Genomic DNA, 24,757 nt, shown 5'->3' with positions numbered 1-24,757 from the left:
TATTTGCAAAACATTTAATCTAAACCAAAATGCAGGAATTTGCTGTACTGAGATTACTTAATCAAAGTGAATCACAAGCCTTGAAAGTAATTCCAAAAGAAGTTTCAAAATTGCTTTCAATAGTAACAACAGCATTGAAACACAATATACAGCCTCGAAAGACAGTTACATGAAAGAATATTTATTTATAATTCTACTATTTGTTAGAAAAAACAAACCTGATTATTTTATATTCATTTCCTTTATAACTGTAACCCTTCATTTGGGTTTTAGATGTAAAAAGCATGAAAAAGAATTTTACTTTTATTTTTTCATTTTGTTTACATTTTTCAATTAAATCACCTCAATTTCTGAACTATAAAATAGAAATTTAACATTTCTAATTCTGGACACCAAAAATGTAAAACAAGTCCTATTTAACATGGATTTAAATGATATCTATAGATTTGTTTAGAGTGGAAAGGATTTTGATTTTTTGAAAATGACAGAAAACAATTTTCATTTGGGAGAAATCAACTAAGTATAAAATATGACTATTCTCACACAGGCAACACAAATAAATTGCTTGCTCTAATAAATTCTCAAAATGTATTTTAATCTCATTCCAAAAAGAAAGAAAATTTCTAGACACAAAGACATCTCATTCAATAATGTTTTAACATACATTCATCAACTTAAAATATTATAAGGATCCAATATTTTCATCTTTTATAATCTCAATATATTATATATTTAATATATAATATATACAATACATACAGGTAGTCAGCAGGATTACAAAGTAATTTTTTAAAAGTCTGATCAATATTGATAAATATTTTTAGATTATTAAAAAGAAATATTTAGGATCATAAAATAAAATAAAATATGGGAGTTCCAAACCTAACAGCAAGATTGCAAATGTTCATATAGCCAGTCATTTTAAAAGATCCCTCAAGTTGGATAGAATACATTTAAAACAATACTCTTGCTACTTTCAAGCAGCAGTACTTGCAGATAGTAAGCATGTACATCTCCACTGAATTTAAAATTACTATGCAGCTTTCTTTACTGTAATATACAGTAGCTATTTCTTCCTTTCTGTTGGATTTTTTTGTTATTGTCCTTTGAAGAGTGACCAAGATATTACCAACAGAAACAACTTTAGCTCCTTAACCTCCTCTAAAACATGGCTCAGTTTGAAGAGTGTTCTGCAGGCAGCCACATGAATATTAACAGTACCTTAATACCACTGAGAGCAACCGATAACTGGAGTCATAAGAAAAGTTTCAAAGACAGTTTCAGAGGTTTCTGTAAACCAAGGCAATCAGAAGTATTACCCTTGCGGATAGCCCTCTCTCACATCAGTTAATACAAGGAGTTAAAATTTCCAATGCCCCAGTATAGCACTTAATCTATTCAGTAATTTTACATATAACATCATTAATTCACCCTGAGAATACAGAGGAAGCATTTCAAACAAGATACTCTGATATGTTTCTTTTTTCCTTTGTATTTGCTTTCTTCTGTTTTTTTGTCAGCCCTTCAAGGGCACAAATATTTGAATCCCAAGTGTGACTTGGATATCCTTTTTTGTTAACTGAGATTCATGCCACAGTGAGATACTGGTGATAGAAAAGCCCAAAAAGGCTTGTAGAAAAGAGACACGCAGCAATCCACCAGGTTAGAAAAGACAGAAGTCCTCGAAAGAGCAGAGGAGTGAAAATGTTTTTTAAGCTGCTCAGTGCCACTGTTATCTGTGTAACAGTTACCTTCACCTTCCCATCAGCAGATGGTAATTCAGAGTAAACAGAATTGGATGGTAGACTATTATCCACTGGCAAGGTAGAGAAGGATTCTGGATAAATGCCCCAGGAATGATGACCTAGAAAATTCAAGACACAAATATAACTTGAAGAATAACTAATTCCAAAGCTTCTTATTAAAAATAATAAACTGTTTAATTTATATTTGAAATTAAAAACAAGAATTTTGTGGCAAAATAAATTATTTTATGTTAAATATAAAGTAAAATAATAATCTTTCAACATACCTAGTAAAATATTCATTCAACTTGATCAGACTGTAATCTGGCCTCATCAGTAAAAGTATATATAAAAGCTACAAGTATAATTTACTTTTGATAGCTACACTAAAATCTTCTAAAATAATAAAAAAAAATTTCCTTATGTAATATCTGAATCAACTATCTCTACTGAAGTGACAGAGACAGACTCAATAACTTCTTAGAAATCTTTTCTTCCTCTAGAATATCAGAATAAATTTCTTTCTCAGAAACTATCTGTGATTTTAGTGTGAAAGACTATTAATAGCTTCCAGAAATTTTTTCATCATATACTTTCCAATGTTGGATAGGATATGAATCACATCATTTACAATTGAGCTACTCCTTTATGTTCCATAGATTCCTAAAGGACATTTCCAACTATCATCAGCTCTACAGAACCTACTAAGCCCACTCAAATAATACTTTTAGTTCCTTTAGCTTCTTAACCCCCCCCTCCCCCACTGGCACCAAGGAAAATGATCAATACAGTAATAGATACTTCCTGAATAACAACACACAGGGACGTGATACCTTAGTTAACAGACTTATAGGATAACTGTTCTTCCATGGAGAAATCTCTACTCTTCAACTTAAGCTATATATAAAGTAGAACTCACAAAAGGATTCCCTAATTCATATAAGTTTATAAGTACCTTGGAATAATTTAAATATTAGGCACTAACAAAACCTTAAAAAGTTCTTTTATAACATAAAATAAGATCAACAGTGCTCACTCAAGTTATTCAATAAATCTGGGAACTAACCTTTGGTAATCAATTTTTATAAGTAAAGCACAACATAAAACCATATGGGCTTGAGTTTTCAATATGAGAAATCAACTTCTAAAAGTTTTCCATGTTTCCTATTCAAACTTTTCAAGAGAGGAACGATTTTAAGATGCATATTTCCTCGTAGGTAACAAGAAGCATTATTAACCACAGGTGGAAAGTACAACATGTTCCCAGTTGCCAGGGCACACCTACCGAGTGTTTTTAAAAGCAGAGTTGTGTGAAGCAGCATCACCAGAGGCGCCACGTACTGCAGTGCAATGACACAGAGGTAATAAAAGACCCGAGCCACCTACAACCAACAACATTCTTCAGTGTCTAATATGGCTGACATGTTATGAGTGATTTAAACTTTCAAATAACTGTCAAACTGAACTGTTTGAGATAAGAAATCTTTTCATGGAAATGAAACTAAATGGTAATAAGTTTTGTACCTCATTATAAATGTCCCCAAACTGACTTCAGAAAGACTCAGTTTGAAAATAACTTTCTTCAAGTGTGAAAATATTAAAATAGTTTCCTTTAAAAAGTTATTAAGTGATTAATATAAATTGAAGAAAATAACCACAAAAATTCAAATAGTATATTTCACTTACACTTCAAATATAAAACAAAATAAGCAATCTCTAAAGACAGACACCTAAACAAATATCAAACTAAGTAATAGTAATAGGCAGAGTCATCCATGAACAAAACCCCCTCATAAATAAAAGCATCAAATCCCCATCCTATATGAATATATTTGTTTAAGGTCAAATAATTATAGAGTATGAAAAGATATAAAGGACAAACAGAGAAATGCTGAATGTTGATAAACACTCCTGACTTATAAATGAAGTAAAAAAAAAAAAAAAAAAAAAAAAAAAAAGGGCTCTAACACCAAATCTAAAAAAAAAAAAAAAAAAAAAAAGACATGACCAGGCTAGATGTCCAGTCCGCTACAATGCTTGAGGGATTCCTAGCACTTTCCTCCTCTGGAATCCCCATTAAGTTAAATATTTACGTTTCATGGTCAATTTTTGGAATAATGTTAAAACAAAATATATGTAGTCATTAAAATTAATATTTCCTACCCATTAATTCATAAAGGCTTGACAATATATTGTAATGTCTTTCAAATCAATTAGAGAATCTCAACTTAGCAATAGTAGACATACCACAGCTTTACACCACACTACTGTAAGGTGCTTAAAGCACTTAAGGCAGAAAGAGGAATTAAGACCCTTTTTTACATGGGAACAGACTGACGAAGCACAGAGGGAAGTGGGGTTGGCAGTGGGACTAGAAAGATTAACCAAAGAACTTATATGCATATATGTATTGCCCATGAACACAGACAATAGGATGGTAAAGGCCTGGGGCAAGGCGGGAACTGGGTGGTGAAGAGCAAGGGGGAGAAAAAAAAGGAGGGACATTTGTAGTATTCTCAACAATAACAATATATTTTTAAAAAGACCCTTTCTTCTAACACCAAAATCAGATCAAAGTCTCTTGATGTCTGTATAAAATCATCCCATTTATTTACAATAAAAATATTATAAAATAAAATTATAATCTATTTAAAGAAACCAAATTATTTTTTTCTTACAACACAGTATTTGTTATTTTTCATTTTAACTACAGTATAAAACTTACCATTTTCTGTAGCTCCACTGTACTTATTCGGCCTGCTTCTTTCTTCATCTGATCCACACACTTCTGGGCTAAGTTTAAGTAAGCTTGCAGGTGACTACGCATCATGGCCAGCCGTAAAGCACACAGCAGGATTATTACCCAGAGTCGCAGAGTATCGAATGTAGCTTCTGTCATTCTACAGATCAAAAAGTTGAAATGGTGCTCTCAAAGATCTTATTATGCTGGCACGTTAGTTATGTGCTAATGTTCACCATAGCCTATAGTCAGAAACCTACACTTAGCTACAGTTGAAGATATAAAGCAAAAGTATCCCACTCTGCCACAGACTTGCCTATATAATACAGTACTTTCACTGGTATAACAGAACCAGATAGATGAATGGTTCATGAAAGTAAAATAGGAAAGATATCTAAAAGAAAAAAAGAAAGTACAGTAGTACTTGGGATCCTTTTTTCTATTGATCCTTCTCCACGGAAAAAAAAATTGACTGTGAAATGAAAGGAGTTGGGTGCTCTTCAACTGGAGACCAGGGAAAAGAAAGCAGGAAAGCACTGGAGACTGTGGAATTATTAAGTCAATGACCTATCTACGGCATGGGGAAAAAGTAGGTCTACAGTTGTTCATGTGGAAAACAATACAGTATTTAATAAACAGAACAAGAATAGACTGTTTTGTGTACTCACAATTGTAAACCTACTTTTCTCCGTCCTGTATTGTGGCTAGAAGATGCAAGGCCATCCACAGCCCTGCACCTTTCCAAGGGGCCTATAGACAACACTGTGCTCTCGGGAGCTGCACAACAAGGGGGCTTGACTGATAGCATCCTGAAGACAGCTATTACACAGACTTTGAGGGTGACAGGTAACGGAAATGAAGGGAATAGAATAAAGCAGTTAATCAAAAAAATATCTGCTCAGTTTATGACTTCAGGATTTATAATAACAGTCATTAAATAGTACTTCTAACTCAGATTATTTAACTAACATCATAAAGATTTGGTAAGTTGATCTAATGGGGTATCTCAAGAAGAAGTTTGAGCTGGGATAAAATACATAAGTAAAGAACAGGCAGAAGACATTTCTCCAAATTCCTGAAGTCATTCTAGGTTTCACTGTATATGTTCTATGTTCACTTTGGTTTTCTTCTTATGAGGTCACGAGCACACACAAATGGCCACGTTTTATTTTTTTGATGCTAAATCAGAACACATGGATGGATTTAAATACATTTCTGGGTTGAAACTGCATTATAACCATTTTTGCTTCTGACTACAAATAAAGACCTTTCCATAAACCATTTAGTCCATGTAACAGGCGAAAAAACCTGTCACTTGCTTTCTTCTTCATCTCATTTTCTTTGATTGATGGGCAGCCATTCTTTCTCAGTCTACCACATGGACTTTGAATTTTAAGCAAAAATTAAAACTCACCTCTGTCTAATCATTTAATATAATGGTCTGAAAAATAGAGACTAGAATGGACCAGAGACAAGGCTATAATTTTGTTTGAATTACTTATGAACTGGATCAGAAATGGGGATGGAACAAAGGAAACAAAGATATAAGAAGGCAATACTAGGTCTTCATATAAAACAAAATTTTTCTATAATTTAATATACAAACAAGGCAAAATAATTTATCTCCATTTCCTTTAAGCATAGTATTTGCTACTAACATGCACAAAATTTAGTTAGGGTGAAAGTGGGAAATGAATGTTGGTAAGTGCTAAGTGCTTTATATATACCAAATGTGACTGAGTAACCTTAGCCAAATTATTTAATTTCTGAGTCCATTACTTTATCTATAAAATGAGATGAGAATAGCAATCACACACAGAATTACTGTAAGAATGACATAAAATATGTAAATTATCAACACCTAGCATAACTGGTGTATGACGGCTATATCATGAATGCTGGTTTCCTATTTTCCTAATTAAACTAAGGCAAATATAAAATCAGAGAATATAATAATCTATATATATAAAAGGTTAATATGCTAAGTGTCCCTCCGACCATCCAACCAGTCACTATGACATGAACTGACCATCAGGGGGCAGACACTCAACGCAGGAGCACAGGAGCTGCCATGAGGCGCACTGGCCATTTACAAAGAAACGGCACCGGGAACCTGGCACCAACAAAGCAGTATTCGGCTTCCCCCAAGTGGAACACAGGCCCTGCCACCACCCTGGAGTGACAGCCCACCAAATTGCAGCCCAAGCTGCCAAGACCCCATGGCGCAAAACGCAGCCCACAGCCCAGCCCAGCCCAGAAAGGGTGGCTGCAGGCGCTGGGTAATGATGTCACGTAGCAACGCCCAGCTTCCTCTTCCTAGCAAATAGCCTCCTTGGAGTTTCTTCAGCCCGGGAACACAACTTGTTTTATAGCCAGGTGCAAACATTTTACACTTTAACCAAATGTTTGTGAAGTGTTTTCACGTGCCTCATCTCATTTGATTCTCCCAGAAGTCCTGGAGTAGGTAGATAGGAGGCTCAATAGAATCCTATTTTCTTTTCATTAGCCAGAAAACGGAGATATAGAAAGTTTAGAAAGTTGACTGATTGAAAAGTAAGAAATGATGGACCTTGAAAATGACTTCAGGTTTTCTCACTGCACAGAATATAGTCAAACACTGCTTCAGTTAAATATTTTACCTTTGTTCTCCCTGCGTGATCTACAATAATAATGTGCTTTGTGTTGATATTTACTGCTGTGTTGCTAACAATTATCTGAAAGAGAAGTTGGGGTGCTTCACTGGGCTGGAAAAAGTTTAGCTAAATCAGAAAGCAGGTCTAATTAAGCAAGTTTATTCTTTATATATAAAAGGCTAATTTGACTCGCGCATGCGCCATATGTATAAAACTCTCGCTGGTGCCAATCGCACTTGTGTGTTTCAATCTGTCATTGTCAATTGTGAATTTGGTTGACACTTCTATTATAAAGAAAGGATGAATAGCAATATTAAAATATTTCTTCTAGTTAATTTCCTTTCAGTGTGCATGAATCCGTGCACCGAGTCACTAGTAGGAGTATAAAATCCAACGCCTATGACCAAACTTCAAAGAAAGACTGGGAATGCTTTCAACATCAAAGACATTAGTTAGAAGTTTTTCTGAGATTTTGTCTAGAGCCCTAGGATTCGCAGGATATACACTTTACCACCCCCCAAATACAAACAAAAGATTATTTAGAAAGTCACAAAAGTAGAAGTAAAGTGTGGAAGAAGTGAGCCAGCTGGACTACATGGGCCTAGGAAACAAGTTCAGAGACAAAAGAAGGGCCCTTGAGTTTAAGAGAAAGAAAGACATAAGCAACTCGAAGGGGAAAGTTTCGGGCATGCTAGAGGAGAGAAAAAGAGGAGAGGAGAGAGAGACCCACTTTTAAATACTTAGTGAATCTGTGAAGTTAAATTTACCATTAAGGCTTAAATTCTTTTATTGGTACTTCCCTAATTCAATCAGATTAACTTTAAATAAATGTTATGGCCCTGGCTGGGAGGCTCTGTTGATTGGAATATTGTCCCATATAACAAAAGGTTTCAGGTTCGATTCCTGGTCAGGGCACAAACCTAGTTTGAGGATTCAATCCCAGGTCGGGGTGCAGCTAGGAGGCAACTGATCAATGTTTCTCTCTCACATCAACATTTCTCTCTCTCTCTCTCAAAATAAAAAAAATAAATAAAAAGTTATGGTCATCACTGATTATATAATCTAAGACAAATCTGTACCGGGATCTAAAAGTATACATAACATAAAATGCACACTGTGGAGTCAATGACTAGTCAAAATTTTCTATTTTAATTTTGATGAGGTAAAGCACTGAAGGGAATATTTATTAAGCACTTATTTCCAGCCGGTTGCATTACATGTGTTCTTTCATTTAATTCCAAAGATAACTTTGTGAGGTGGATACTATTATCTTCATTTTCCAGATGGGGAAACAGAGGCTCAGTGAAGTTAAATAATCTCCCTCAAGTGACAGTTTTAGTGAAGATCAGAACTGGGGTTTAAACCAGCTCTGTATGAACCTTTCTATTATTCTAACATCATTTCACAAGGCTAATGAGTTAACATATCAAGTACATTTATTAATGCCCTTTAGTAAATTATTTCTATGTTTCCTTACCATCTTCTGTTAAAATATGGCTGTCTAAGTGGAGAGATAATATTAGATAATAATGTCAAGGCATTATTTAAAATTTTGATCAGTGTGATGACGATACTGATATGCAGGAAAATGTCCTTATTTTTTAGAGGTACACACTAAAGTATGTCGGAGTAAAAATGTTATGCCTCTAATATACTTGAAAAACTACATAAAACAAAACAAAAAAGGGTGAAGCAAATATGGAAAATGTTATAACTACTATGGGGGCTTTATATATGAATTTCCATTTATACTTATTTTTTCCTCCATAATTTTCACAATCAAAACAATAAAATAATAGCACAAAGTATCTTTAAAACAGGCACAATGACAATAGAAAAATATCAGAAAACAACTGGACAATAACTGAAAAAGCAGAAAAACTTGTAAGTATTCAAAATAATGTTAATGCAGGGTAATAATCATCCACATTCATTAATAAAGATCACAAAAAGTAAAATGAGGACTTGAAGCTTCACTTTTACAACACACTTTTAGCATTTCTATTGTTTTAAAAAGTGTCCTAATATTCTACTTAAAATTTTTAATACAGTATACATTTTTTATTATATAATGAAACAAAAATGAGGCCTCAAACACCCATACTTACAAAGGGACACTTTCTTTACCCAATGGTGGGTTCATAATGTAGTCTTTGGTGATTGGTTTTACCCAGAGCAGAACCATAAGTAAAGGTGCCAAGAAGTTGATATGAAGCAATGTTCTGAAAGTATGCAAGAAATAAACATAAAAATCCAGAAACAAAATATACTAATAAACTACAGAAACTTGGGACTTACGTAACGAAGGCAAAAACTTATTTACAGTATTCTATATATTTAAGGTGCTATCACCATTATTTAATATTTATCATTATCATTTAACACTGATTTGAACCCTTGCAAAACTATTTCATTGTCTTAATTTTTCAGATAAGAACACTTAGATCCAAGAAAGTTAAAGGACTTGCTCATAGCAATTATTATGTCAAGGGCAGATCTAGCATTAAAATCTAAATCTGTTCACTTCTATTGTAGCATTAAAAACCCCTCCTATCTCCCTGATTTAATACACGGGTACTTAAATGATTCTCTAACTTTACATAATCAATGAATTCAAAGATTTTTCAGTATGCAGTCATCTTTTGATACTTTTCAGTGTAGCTAAAACAACATGCCTCATTATTTACAAGTAAGATATAGGGACTAGCAAGATCCATAATACTAGAAGGCATACAGTAGATGGAACCTACTGCAACAACTTAGGACGCTTTCAATATATAATGATCATGTATATTGTTCTAATTATGTTGTTAAAATCATAAATAATTTATAAGTTTTCTTCTTGGATATTATTAAAATACATGAAAAAAATTTCCCTATCCTTTACTAATCAAAGAAATTTATATTACTCCTAACAAGACAATATACTTTAATACAGCAAAAGGTTTCAGGTATGAGCTAAACATTCATTAAGTGTTGTCCCAAACGTGTACCCCACAGAGATAGACGACTAGTAAGGATTTTTCTTATTTTAGAAAAAAAGAGAAATCCTTCAGATTATTTTATTGCCATGTACTAGAGTGAAGGGCTACACTGGAAGGTTTAACACACACACACACACACACACACACACACACACACACACACACCACCTGACAGGGAAAGGTGGAACTCTGGTTCTAAGCTCTGGCATTAAAACGAGTACTAGTGCCTGGCCATCGGGGTGAAGAGGACGTTGCTCTTTGTGCCAGTCATGCTACTCTCTCAACAAAATGGGCTTGCCCACACCCATGTATCAGGCAGAGTGCTACAACACAATGTGGGGCTAAAATAAACTCAAAATAAGACTCCAAATCACTAAAGTGAAAAATCTTAAAAAGAAGCCACGTTTTAAAAGGAAACTAAAATGTGCCTCCACCCCCACCCCAAAACACCACTAAATGTTTTTAATGTTTTAAATAAAGTGATTCTCTCATCTCACAGGCTGGGTAAACCTTCGGGTGTGGGAAAGAAGGCAGCAGTATTAGGCATGCAGTGTTGCTAGGGAACACTCTAGTATTAAGGAACAGCCCACAGCGGTTTCAGTAGCTGGTGAAGGTCTCCCCTCCACCCACCCTTTCAGCTTATTTAAATCATAACACTGGGGTTAGTGGCCTAAAGTGTGTGTGTGTAGAGAAGGGAGGAGAACCAGGTTTTGTTTTAAAAGAAGCCATTAGATAGATGGAATGGTGAGAGAAAGGCAGGATATAGCCAAGAACATACTGAGTAAAAAAGAGGAGGAAAAAGTGGGATGAAACAGTGTGCATTGGTAGCTGAGAGTAAGCGAACACACACACATATCTAAAAAAATGGAGGTAAGAAAAAAAAAAAAGACTGTCAAAATTAAAATGAAGGAAATGACATAGGTAAGAGATATTGATATAAAAACACTACAGAATCAGCATCATTAAAGTACGTGTTTTTAAAGAGCAGAAATGTTAAGAAGTGATCATTCAGAAACTTAACGACTATAAATACATATATCAAAAAAGACTATTCTCAACTCAGGCTTCTATTGCAAAACAAAAAGATGAGGAGGGAATTTGGATATGGATATGATCTGGATCTATAAACCTGTCAGCTAAGGTATCGGCATCAACAACAAAAAATATATGATAACCACAAAGAATATAGTAAATGGGCTTTGAACTATATATAGGTTTTCAAATATGATTTCTCCATTTTGAGAACTAAAATAAAATTTGATAGATAAAAGTAGTCTATGATATTTAACAGTGTACAGTACTAACAATCCCAAAAATAAAACAATGCATCCTTCTAACAAGAGTTGTACAAACACCTCTTATGTATGCATATTTTATTTGAAAAAATGTAAATGTTTTTTAAGAAAATTAAATAACACTGTTTACATACAATTTAAAGAAAATATTCCATACATCCTCAGTTCAGTTGTAGAACTTACAATATCAAAAATTGTCCTGTGATAAAAAGTTAACATAAATAATGACATTTCCATTCTAACAGGTAAAACAATTTAGCAATTGATGTTATATTTTTTAAACCCAGGACTTAAAATTTGGAAGTGAATAAAATAAACTTGCTTAAAGTAGAGAGAGGAAGTATTGTGATATCAAATTAATTTTCAATATAAAAATGTATGATTTCATTACAATAATATACCTTCAATAAGATGGAAAACATATATTTATCTGCATGTGCTTATGTACATTTTCCGCTTACTGTGTAATTTTTTCTGTTGCCAAATTCAGGGCATCCAGATGCATTTGAGCCAGCCGTAATCCAGGAAATGTCAAAAAAGCCCCAATGAGTGAACAGAAAATAGCCAGGAAAAATTTGAATGTAAGTTTTGAAACAGGACCCCTAAAAATAAAATTTTAAAAAATCTGATAAATTTTTACAGTTACCTTTCTAGGAATTTTTCTTTCTTCTAATCAATCATTTAAAAAACACAATAATAGTAATACACAAAGAGTGACTTTTACAAAAGGACTGCACTTATCCAAATATCCACAGTAAATTTTAGTGAACTATAAACGAAATCAGGCATCTCTTTAGCTACATTTGAACAATCCAACCTACATATTCAACATAGAATTTGATACGTGACATGTAAAAATTCTGTGAAAGATACTAATTTTATACAAATGTAAAATTAAAAGAATATTTTTAAAAGTGACAGTCCTACTTAAAACTCTTTCACTGGTTACAAAGAACCATTCATAATAAATCTATTCTACTAAAAATGTAAAAATTTAAGTGATGCTTAATTAAAAAAAAAAAAAGAACTTACTGAGATTCTAAACCTTGCTTTTCAAGAAACTGCATCGCACTGTCTGAAAAATTTGTAAATCCTGTAGGGGAAAAATATTATTCTTACCACTGAAGTAAAATACAGAATCTTTCTTTGGAAATAAAATGCTAGAAAACAGAGCATCTTATACTTTGAAGTGACTAGTTTAGCTCTTTCATGTGCTAATTATCATGCCATAATGCAATAAAATTTGGTTACTAGCAGGAACAGTCTTTGAAAACATCCTTTTGATATTTGTACATTCCATGAGTGTGCATAAAATTTGCATTAAGATTTGCATCTGTGTTTATGTGAGTAAACTTTAGCATTACAGAAACTCATTTAATTATAAGGAAAAAGTGGGGAAAGAGTGCATGTCTGAAGAAAGGTAACAAAAACTTAGCTAAAACAAAAGAGGAAGGAAGATATTACTTAATAACAATAAAGGTTAGTTATTTAGAACATTGCAAAATATGCATCTCTAACCTAATTTTAAAAACTTATCTGATGTAAAACTTACTTGAATATTGAAGTAAAAAACAGTAACACTAGATAAAGCAAAACTGATTTTTAAAGTTGTATGAATTACCTGTTTCAAGTCCAAATTCCAGATAATTTTCTGTTACAATCAAGACTGCCATTGCTTTCACGAAGAAAAAAAATCCAAAGGTAACACAGACTGATCTTTCACCACCATCTTTTACTTTAAAATAGTGTGTAGTTAATGAAAATAGAACTTTGCTGCAGAAGGAAAAGTTCAGGAAAAACCACAAATAACTTTGTGGGAGTCAGACACAACCATCTTTACAGAACTTGAATTCCAATAAAATTTGACTACATTTATTTTGATTCTACAACATGCTTATATACGAGGTGCTCTTTGGAATGAAAAAAACACACAAAACAATGAAAATCTGAACAGTCTTCTAAGATATAGGACATAAAGAAATGAAGCAAATCTAAGTGAAATCCATAACATTTAAGTGCACATACACAGAATAAGTTGCAATTAAGAAGAGAATGTCTTTCTAGTTTGTCTGATTCAAATTTTACTAGGAGATTAGTATAGTAATTTTATGACATAGGTTCTCAGTGACATGAAAAGCCAAGGTAGATGTTATACTAGGGAACTATCTTTAATTGGGCACGTTCATTAAACAGTTTAGATTTAGATTGAACACACAAACACAAGTCATAGGAATCAACTGTAAATCATACAATAACTCAAAATCTAAGAATTTCTAATACCTGTTGGTAAGCTGTGATACAAAAACTAAGTATCTGGTTCACCATTTCACAGTATCATTAAAAAACAAAACAAATTCCAGTTGAATACTCAAAAACAGCTAAAGGTTCAATTAAAAATATTAAAGCATTTTCATTTTATATGAAAATGTTAATTATCATTTTATCTGAACTCCCTCTCACTAACTGGTCAAGATCAGATTAATGGGTGATTCAAACTAGAACCCAGATTTCTACTATAACAAATTGTTCTCCTTGAAGGCATAAACCCACCAAACCAAGTAAGATGCTTGGCAAAAAAAATACAGTGGGGCCTTGACTTACGAATTTAATTCATTCTGAGACTGAGCTCGTTAAGGAGCTCGTTAACTCAAATTACTCTATCAACTCAATGCAAAAAATCTACCGAGACAGCTGGCATCTCAAAAAACTCGTTAGTCGGGACACTCGTAAGTCAAGGCCCCACTGTATAGAAAGCATTTTTTAGATACCACTGTATGTCGAGCATGGAAAATAATGACAACAGTCATGTAGTACTTGCTAACTGCTAGGCAATACCAATTAACTCATTTCATCCCCACATTAGCCAGCTATTACTACTTTTATAGATTAAAATAAAAAATCTGTCGAGACCACCAAGATGGCAGCATAGGTAAACACCTGAACTTGCTGCCATGCACAACCACATTAAACTACAACTAAAAGACAAAACGAGTATCATTCAGAACCACAGAAAGGCTGGCTGAGTGGAAATTCTACAACTACAAGGAAAGAGAAAAGCGCACTGAGTCCAGTAGGAGCTGCAGAGGGGTGGAAGTGTGGAGGTACAGAAGTGCGCAAAAGAGGATGGCAGCTGGGTATGCTGTTGCCTTTTTCAATCCGGAGGGAGAAACAAGCTCCCGACTGCTCTGAACTCCAGTACCGGGCGAGAATTTGGGGACCCAGACTCATACTGAGAGAAACTGGACTGTCTGGCATCGGGCAGGAACGTGAGGACGGCTTTCTCGCAGAGTTGCTTGCAGCAGTCATTGTTCCTGCACGGGGCCGTGGGACACAGACCCCCGGGACCTATCCAAGGCAGAGCAGACTGGCAGCCATTGTGGTTTGCTCCACACCGGTGATTCCCTGAGACCCTGCCCCACCCAATTTACAACCCCACCCAAGCTGTGTGCAGAGGCTTTTGCATATGAATGGCCTGGCCTTTCTCTGCCTAAAAACCTGATCAGATTCAGTGAGTGCCAAAGCCCCATTGAAGCAAGCCCTGCCCCATAAGGGTGTCTCCAGCACAGAAGTTCTCCCATTGTAGAACAACTGGTCCTCACAGCCAATTGGCCTGGAGGTCAATTCCTCCCAGTGATACCAACAGCAATCAAGGCTTAACTACAACAAGACTGTGCACACAGCCCACAAAAGGGTGCACCAAGAGTGTCCACCTCAGATAATTAGGGAGGCTGAGCCACTAGGCCCTATAGGACACCTAGCAGACAAAGCCACTCTATCAACACAGGGAAGCAGTCAAAATGCAGAGACAAAGAAAAAGGTCACAAATGAAAGAAATGGAGGAAAGCAAACTACTGGATAGAGTTCAAAACCACAGTTATAAGGTTACTCAAGAATCTTCTAGAAACCTCCGAGAAATATAGTGAGACCCTCAAGGATATGAAAAAGGACCAATTAGAATTAAGCATACACTGACTGAAATAAAGAATAATATACAGAGCTCCAACAGCAGACTAGAGGATCCCAAGAATCAAGTTAAAGATTTGAAATACAAAGAAACAAAAACACCCAACCGGAAAAGCAAAATGAAAAAAGAATATGAAAATATGAAGATAGTGTAAGGAGCCTCTAGGACAACTTAAAGCATACCAACATCCGAATTATAGGGGTGCCATAAGATGAGAGAGGGCAAGATACTGAAAACTTATTTGAAGAAATAATGATAGAAAACTTCCCCTACCTGGTGAAAGAAATAGACTTACAAGTCCAGGAAGCTCAGAGAACCCCAGACTAGAGGAATCCAAAGAGGACCACACGAAGACACATCATAATTAAAATGCCAAGGGCAAAAAACAAAGAGAGAATATTAAAAGCAGCAAGAGAAAAACAGTTAGTTACCTACAAGGGAGTACCCATACGACTGTCAGCAGATTTCTCAACAGAAACTATGCAGTCCAGAAGGGAGTGGCAAGAAATATTCAAAGTGATGAATAGCAAGAACCTACAATCAAGATTACTCTACCCAGCAAAGCTATCATTTAGAATTGAAGGTCAGATAAAGAGGTTCACAGATAAGAAAAAACTAAAGGAGTTCATCACTGCCAAAACAGTATTATATGAAATGCTGAAGGGTATTCTTTAAGAAGAGGAGGAAGAAGAAAAAGGTAAAGATAAAAATTATGAACAACAAAGTGACAACAAATACATATCTATCAACAAGTGAATCTAAAAATCAAGTGAATAAAAAAACTGATGAACTGAATAAACTGGTGAATAGAATAGAATCAGGAGCATAGAAAGGGAGTGGACTGACAATTCTTGGGGGGGGGGGTAAGGGGTGTGGGGGTGCGGGAAGAGACTGGACAAAAATCGTACAACTATATATGAGGACAGTGTGTGTGGGGGGTAAGGGCAGGGGGTGGAGTTGGAACCGGGTGGAGGGGAGCTATGGGGGAAAGAAGAGGAACAACTGTAATAATCTGAACAATAAAGATTTAAAAAACAACAACCTGTCACAACACATTAAATAACTGGCCCTTGAACACACAGCTAGTTTAGAGGTGGTTGGGATTTCTAGGCCATCTGGATGCAGTCTATTCACTTACCAATCCTATATAATAAAAGGTCAGTGACCATAAGCATAACGACTGAAACGACCGCTCGACCAGTTGCCATGAGGTGCACTGACCACCACTCGCCCCCGCCCCCCCACAAAAGGCTCCCATCGCAGCATGGTGAAGGGCGAACCAAGGTGAGTGGCAGTGGGGTGGGGTGGGACTGCCGACCTCTTGGTCCCTCCCCCTGGCCCCCAGGCTCCGAGAAACTGGAGCCATGCTACAATTGAACCACAGCGACAGCGGTGCGGGAATAGGGACTGGAGAGTAGGCAGTAGATGGCCCTGATCACAGGCTAGGCCTAGGGACCCTATGTACACAATTTCGTACATTGGACCTCTAGTTTATTATACTGCCTCTGCGAAAGTGTATGCAACATGCAAGTAATATGATAGTTTAGCAGTCACAGGCAATCTTTTATAAAGAGAGCTGCCATGACAGAAGTAAACAGCTCAAACAGATTGAAGAATCCTTATTTAGGAATGGCTGGGCAAAGATAAGGACTTTCGTCCTTACTCCTTAAAAGGAAGCTGTCCTGCCCTGGCAGGTATGGCTCAGTTGGTGGGGGAATTGTCCTGTGCACCAAATGGTTGCTGTTCGATTCCCAGTCAGAGCAGTGCAGATGCAGGGGAACGCTGTTGCGCTCTCACATCAATGTTTCCCTTCTCTCCCTTCCTCTCTCTCTAAAAATCAATACACTATTCTTAAAAAAAAAGGGGGGGGCGAAGGGGGAGCTGTCCCTTAACAACAGCCCTGTTTATAAAATGGTGGATATAGTTATTCCCATTCTCTATTATTAGATACTACTTAGGATACTGGATATAAATCTAGAGTCAAGGCTGCTTCTAGCTACAGCACCTACCCTAAATGAGAAGATTTGAAGGTATTAAAGTAGATGACTTTCTGGCATCTTTCACATCAAACTTAAAAATAGAAATAAATCACTATGAGAATGCACACTCTATAATATCAAGGATTCTTGTCTCTTATTCACTGTTACATTTAGAGCACCAGGAAGAGTTGCCTGGCACACAATAGATATTCAACCAATTGGTGAATAAATTTTGCCATAGAAATAATGTTTTACACTGTTCAGTTTAGGTAAGCTGAAATATTACTAATTGTATGCTTTAATGGCAAATAGATCTTTTGAAGAATAATATCAAAAACAGCACTGTTTCCCTGGGATAATGCACTCAAAGAAGAAAACAATATAGAAACAGTTTTAGTCTGAGATCTATATTTAATCATTGGTAATAACAAAAATTTACATTATTTTCGAGTCATGGTTTTACATTTAAAGGATTTCTGGGTTTTATTAAGGCTAAGGCTTTGATGGATAGTTCCCCTTTTAAAATGTCAACAACAAAAAATAAAAAGTACAGGAATAGCTCATCTTTACCCACCTATTACTGGGGCAACTCAGATCAGTATGTGATGAAAGTATCTTCATTAACCTTTAGTCAAGTGCCTCATTTTTCAGTGAATATCATCCCTTTACCTGCCTTTCCCTGTTCTCACCTCAGTTAATTCCACTCTAGCTAAGCTTCCTATCACACGAATCTCTCTGCTTTTTTCAAATACCATGATCTAAGATAAATACTTTCTCAAATTTGATACATAATTACTTATTAGTAGTAACATTATGCTCCCTGAAGAAAAAATATGGCCTTGTATGCTACATTATAGACCAAATGAACTTGCTCACCCTGCCCCCTGCCCAGGATCATTTACAGCATTATTTCACTTAAAAAAAAAGAAAAGAAAAAGATTTTATTTATTTCAAGCATTTTGAAATACAGTGGGGCCTTGACTTATGAGTGTCCCAACTAACGAGTTTTTCGAGATACGAGCCATCTCTTGGCTGATTCTTTGCTTTGAGTTGCGAGCTAAAATTCAGGTTATGAGCCAGCTTCAGATACCGCACCGCTAGTTGGCGCAACGAACGTACAGTGAACACCACAACATCAGCCCAGCATCAAGTGTCTCACTCGTTCACTTCTGATTTGACATGAGTAATTTGAGTTACGAGCTCTGTCATGGAATGAATTAAACTCGTAAGTCAAGGCCCCACTATACAGTCTACATGTAAGTTGGAGGTACTATCTAAAAACTGCTGTACTAGGAAGTGGTTTCAACTTTTAAATCTATCGCTTTAAAGACTATTATAATATTACTTATAATGCTACATTTTATAAAGTACCTCATTTGCCTCTAAGACAAGACAAAAACAAACAATGAAAAGCTAGATATATCCTCTAAACTTTTTGATTAAAAAGACCACTGCGTGTTTTCATATTTGCTATAATGAATGAAAATGCTTTAGGGATACATATAACCAAAAACACACTTTAGAGCATCAGCATTCATCTTCTGAAGACATTTACCAGATATGTTACTTTCATTCTAAATGTTTTCTTATATATGTAACATAACTCAGGATATCTACATTAATAAAAGAGAAACATGCAAATTGATGTCACTCTGCTATGCCCACCAGCCAATCAGAGCAACTATGCAAATTAACCCAACAAAGATGGCGGTTAATTTGCATATGCAGGCGTGTAGCGAAGACTAAAGGCTCCAGCCGTAGTGAAGACTGAAGACTGAACGGAGGAGAGAAGCCAAGCCTCGCTGCAGCCAGGTGGGAGAAGCCTAGCCTCAAGGCTTGGCTTCTCCACTGTGGCCGGACCAAAGGCCTGGGTCCTGGGTGCCGGAAGAAAGGCCTATTGCATGAATATGAATATATATATTTCCAATATTTTGAATAAATTACTTCTTTAGTATAAGAAATAAAATAAACAAACAAATATCATTGATTTATAATTATTACTGCCACCAAATATTCAGCAGCTTAACACAAGGTTATCTTGCTCAGTTTAACACCTTTCGTACCGCATAGCAATCTCTAAGACATACGCCAGGGACCGCACATTTTTGAAATCATCATAACTACAGATCATAATGCACTTTAGGTGTTGTTTTTCAATAATTGTAACATTTTTATTTACAAAAACAATTAAACAATTAACAATTGAAGTTCCTAGTGCTTTTTTACCATATGGCACTGCGTAAAACATTTCCTAAAAGCGCCAGGAACTTGAAGATGAAGACTATTCGAATGACCAAAATACAATGTAACTGCAATGCTTTATGGGTTCGTGCAATTATATAGTTTTTCGTAGATTGACCTGCACGGTTTCCACCAATGAGATCGCTTCATTCGATGTGGACAAGACAGTGTGTTGACATTTAAGGTCCATAACAGATGGCACATGAAAAACGAGAAAACTCGTGAGCGGTCCTTAACAGATGGTGCGCGAAACACGAGAAAGCTCCTGAGTGGTATGAAAGGTGTTAACTCTGCAGTACTCTGGATATAGAACAATACAGAAATGTAAAACTCTACTGAAGTTAAAAAGCTAATCCGCATAGTATACATTTTCCCTAAACATATTTGTGAGTCTTCTTCCAATTTTGGCTAAAAGCTACTAAATAATTTATAAGCAATAAAAGTATACTGCATCACTGCAGTATTCTGTAATATGAAGCGTAAGTAGAATTGTCAAATTAATAGAATATCAATTTCAATTAGAACGATTAATGGGGGTTTAACAAAGTACATTTACTTTCCATGTCATTTTAAGCTACAATGAGAATTTTTTAAACCTTCCACAACTTAATCATTGCATTCACACTACCACTATTTTTTCTCTTTTTCTATGAGAATATAATTTATTTCAGAGTTTCTGCATTTTTGCTCTCACATCAAAGACAAACACTGGTAGTCTATAGTTGGTTATAGTATTAAAGCATTTGCAAGGAAAAAAAATTATGAAGACTAACTATCCAAACAGGACTCTCTGACAGTATTCAACAGTCTCCAGGTAAGAGAGATAAAGCAGGACCTGCTCCACCATTGGTGCAAACTCAACCCATTAACCTAGTGAAAATATATGGATTATAATGACAGAAGCCAGCTGTGTGTGTGTGTAGGCAGCAAAAAGGTTGCAAAGCATTAATCTAAAATATCTTGCATAATCTAAGCTTCTGGAATAGTTTTCTGGTTAACCAAGGTAATAAACACATTGTATTTTAAATTTACATTATAATTTATATTTTAGCAGTTAGTAAGAAAGAAAAACTACAAAGTTAAGATTTCTCTGCTTAAACTTTCTAACTTCTCTTCATAGGTGAAACATGAGTCTATCACACAATTATTTTAAAAATTAAGCAATTTTAAAAGTATAATCTGATTTTATGATTAATAAGTGATATTAATCATTTCTGTGAAAGCTGAAGCCAGGTTAAATGTGAAAAATATGAAAGCAAATAACAAAGAAAAAAAAGTGAGTTTTAAATAAAATACTACTGAAACTTTTCCCCTTGCAAATGGCTTTTGCTATAATGATGTAAAGAATCTATTTCTGAGCACCAAGTGTTCTAAGAAAGCAAGTTAAGAGTAATTTTACAAGTCTTAAAAGAAACTTCATCTAACTTTCAACATTCAAGATAGAATTTATGAAATATAAACACTGGAAAGAAGAGTGATAATAAGAGTCTAAAATACAGATGCTCAAACTTTTCCCTTTAGGATATTCTAAATCCCATGTTCCCAACTTATTTCTTCTTCAAAACTTAAAAATAAAAGAAGTAAAACTGGTGGTTCCTTTTACTAGTAAAATCAAACGCAACAGATCCATCTGTTTCTTGGCATTACAACGAAGAACTTACAAACTGGGAGGCAAAGGAAAAAGAAACTAAAAAACAAAATATAAAAACTCCAGAACCACAACTGAACCACTTCTGAGATCTGGCTATGATCTTTCTCAATGCCTGAAAGCTCCAAGTACAGGTTGGGAAAAAACGGCTTTATATTACTGAAAATGGATACTGGAATCTATAAGTGAAAAATTTCCCATTTATTTAGTTACACTAAACAGCAAAATAACTTCTTTAGCCAAAACTGCTATCAAACAACCAAAATGAAATTTCTCAAAGATTACACCCACTACCAAGCTTTGTTACCATAGAAATGAATTACAAAATATGTCAACACCGCCCTGGCCATAGTTAGAGCATCAGCCTGTACACCGAAGGTTCTTAGGTTCGATTCCTGGGTTGCAGGTTCCATACCTGGCCCTGGTCTGGGAGCATGCAGGAGGCAACCAACTTTTCTCTCTCTCTCCTTCTCCACCCCCTTCCCTTCCTCCTTTCCACTTTCTCTAAATATCAATGGAAAACTATTCTCAGGTGAGGGTTAACATAAATGAATGAATGATGTCAACACTAAAAGAAAAGAACATCTACAAAACCAGATGCAGCTTTATTCCTGAAGCATAATCTTCCTTCTGTCATTAATACTTTAATATAATCCTACACCACAAACACCTAAAATCTTATAATCCCTGCATCCTCAATTCATACTGAATATTGGGTAAATCTTATAATCAAGAACTTATTGAGTCTCATGTTAGAACAGAACCTTCCCATAAACCACAATGTGAAATACATATACAATATTCTATTAATACTATCACTTGGCTATGCCCATATGTTCAAGCTCTCATTCATTAGTCCACAAACCTCCACCTAAACCCAAATGGTGTATTTACCATCTCCTAAATGTAATAGCTATATAAGTCTTTGGTCATAACCTGTCATCAGAATTACCTTCTTCCTTTCTATCTACCTAATAAGACTGAAGCTCTACATCAAACATGTCGAACTCAAAAGCTAACACGCGCCAAATAAACAAGGTTTAAGTTTATGTGGGCCGCAAAAAAAAAAAAAAAAAGGTTTCAATTTTCATAGAAACATAGGTTTATTTCAATAGAGACATGCTGAATACAAAGGGCTGAAATAAATGAGTAATCATTAACATAAAATAATAGAACATTTTAATAAAAATTAATATTTTTTCTTGAATATTAACTTACCAGACACTGAATAACTGCACAAATTAATAGGCATAACACAAATAAACCTATTTTTCTTGTTCTCTGAAAGCAAAGTATTTCCTGTTGCACATACCAAACAAGTCAGTCCAAGGCTAATGACATGGCAATTGGCTGCTAAAATATTTGCTGCTAGTATTAGTGGAAACGGTGCGCCTGCACGTAAGGCACATAAGGGAAATGAATGCAACATGATTATAGTACTCAGTCATTAGCGAATGTTGTAGTTCGTTACTAATAATTATGTATAACAGGATATTGTAAAAATTGTTACAAAATTTTCATTAAAATGTTTCTTACTGTTGTATTGGCTGGGCTGCAAAAATATTTAGTTTGACATGCTTGCTCTATAATTACATCCATCATGAAGCTTACCTTTACCTCTCCAGCCCAGACCATTGTTTTCCTCTTCTAAACTCAAAGCACTTATTACTATAATTTACTTGCCAAGTATATCATATTGTAGTGTGACAGAGTTATAAAGAAAGCATCCCCTTGCCCAGCTGGCGTGGCAAAGTGGTTGAGTGTAGGCCTACTAACTGGGTCAAATTCGATTCCTGGTCAGGGCACATGTCTGGGTTGCACATCCCACACTGGTTGACCCCAGTGTGGGGCGTGCAGGAGACAGCCGATCAATGATTCTCTCTCATCATTGATGTTTCTATTTCCGCTCTCCCTTCCTCTCTGAAATCAATACTAAAAGTGTATTTAAAAGAAAGAAAGAAAGCATTCTCTAGATCTAGACTGCCTGGCTGAATCTCGGTTCTACTCTTACTATGTGATCCTCTGAGTGAAGTTAATTTACCTTCCTTTGTTTTCAGTTTCTTCATTTGTAAAATACAACTAATATATCCACCACCTCAGGGGGCTATTCTGAAAATTAAAGATGCCTTTCTAGTTTTCAGCAATAACTTGTTTTTGATATAACTGAATAAAACACCAAACTTCAAATATCAAAAATATGGGAATGTACACAAGGACAAAAAAGCTAAATTAATTTTTACTATGGATACAATTCTTAACTGTGTTTAAATCTTTTGAAAATGTTATCTATGAGGTACAAGATTCTACAAAACTGAGCGGTGTGGGTACAAAATGAAAACACATGTAGGAGTTGACGTCTATATAAGTAGAAATTGGACTCCCAACTTTCCATTACTTTCCTGTGCAGCCAGGCAACAAACTCCACTCTTGGCTCTAGCAGAAGTCTAAGATTAGCCCCTGAAGAAACTGAATCCGAGGTACAGCAGAGTTTAGATTGCGGCAACTGTACTCAAAACAGAAAAATTAAGTAAAAGTCAACATACTCAAAGGCACATTCCCCTTTGAAACATGCACACAGCCTTGTACACTCCAGGCAGGAGATTACTCTCCTCTAACATTAGCTTCAGCATCACCAAGTCATTCTTCAGTGAAGCTAACCGAACCCTATTTGCACAGAGTTTCTAAACTGCTTAAATATGAAAGGAAAGCCAAGAATCCCTAGACATTAGAACAGGGGTTAGAAAGCTTTTTCTGTAAAGGACCATATAGTCAATATTTTAGGCTCTGTGGGCCACATACAGTCTCTGTATGTAGCATAGTCTTCTGTTTTAAATTTTTCAAAACAACCCTTTAAAATTTTAAATCCATTCTCAGCTCCAGAGCTATAAAAAAACAGGATGCAGCTCACATACAGCAAGCCATAGTTTACCAACCCCTGTATCACAGCATAGCATTTTATATAAAACAACAAAGAGAAAAGTCCAGGGGGAAAATAACTTAGGAGACAAGAGAGATGATAAAGGCAGCAGAATGTATGTCATATATGGATATAACATACGATTTATATATATATTATCTATATGGGCTACATCTATGTTTCATAAAGCTAAGCAAAGATAAATTCATCTTTGAAATATGAGCAAGACGCGATGGAAAAAGAATGGTTAGATATTTTTTAAAAAGCTCAGAAAAATTAAAAATGGGGCAGGCAAAATTTTTAAAACTAGATTTGAAAGATAAAGTTGAGGAAAAGTTCCATCAAGCAGAAAGGGTTCTAATTGAGAAGATCAGTCCAGGAGGTAAACTATCTGTCTAACAAAAGAGAGAGAAAGAGAAATGGGTGGGGGAGATTATAGAAGGAAAGAAATTATCAGATATAATAAAAAATAATTTCCAAACTCAAAATTTCCAAATTAAAAGAGCCTACCAAAAGCCCAGCATAAAGGATGAAAAAAAAAAATTCCCAACAAACTACAGGATCATGAACCTTCAGAAACCAAATAAAAGTAAAACTTCCTGAGAAGAAAA

General features: G+C 35.2%; 1 protein-coding gene across 2 annotated transcripts in view; it reads right to left on the bottom strand.

Annotated features, from left to right (window-relative positions):
• Positions 1-1,476: 1,476 nt before the first annotated feature.
• Positions 1,477-24,757, bottom strand: part of TMEM161B (transmembrane protein 161B) — a 69,745-nt gene continuing 46,464 nt past the window's right edge. Inside the window, exons 6-12 of one of the 2 annotated variants that reach the window (XM_059694143.1) lie at positions 13,019-13,170; positions 12,430-12,490; positions 11,859-11,999; positions 9,227-9,340; positions 4,471-4,645; positions 3,031-3,127; positions 1,477-1,864 (exon numbers count right to left, since the gene is read on the bottom strand). In XM_059694143.1, coding sequence (XP_059550126.1) covers positions 1,587-1,864; positions 3,031-3,127; positions 4,471-4,645; positions 9,227-9,340; positions 11,859-11,999; positions 12,430-12,490; positions 13,019-13,170 — 1,018 coding nt within the window. In that variant the 3' untranslated portion in view covers positions 1,477-1,586. The remainder of the gene's footprint in view (positions 1,865-3,030; positions 3,128-4,470; positions 4,646-9,226; positions 9,341-11,858; positions 12,000-12,429; positions 12,491-13,018; positions 13,171-24,757) is intronic. The other variant, XM_059694144.1, reaches the window with a different exon arrangement.

Source organism: Myotis daubentonii, chromosome 4, assembly GCF_963259705.1.
Source record: "Myotis daubentonii chromosome 4, mMyoDau2.1, whole genome shotgun sequence".
NCBI lineage: Eukaryota > Metazoa > Chordata > Mammalia > Chiroptera > Vespertilionidae > Myotis > Myotis daubentonii.
Note: the sequence above shows the minus strand (reverse complement) of the source record. Positions and strands in the feature narration are given on the sequence as shown.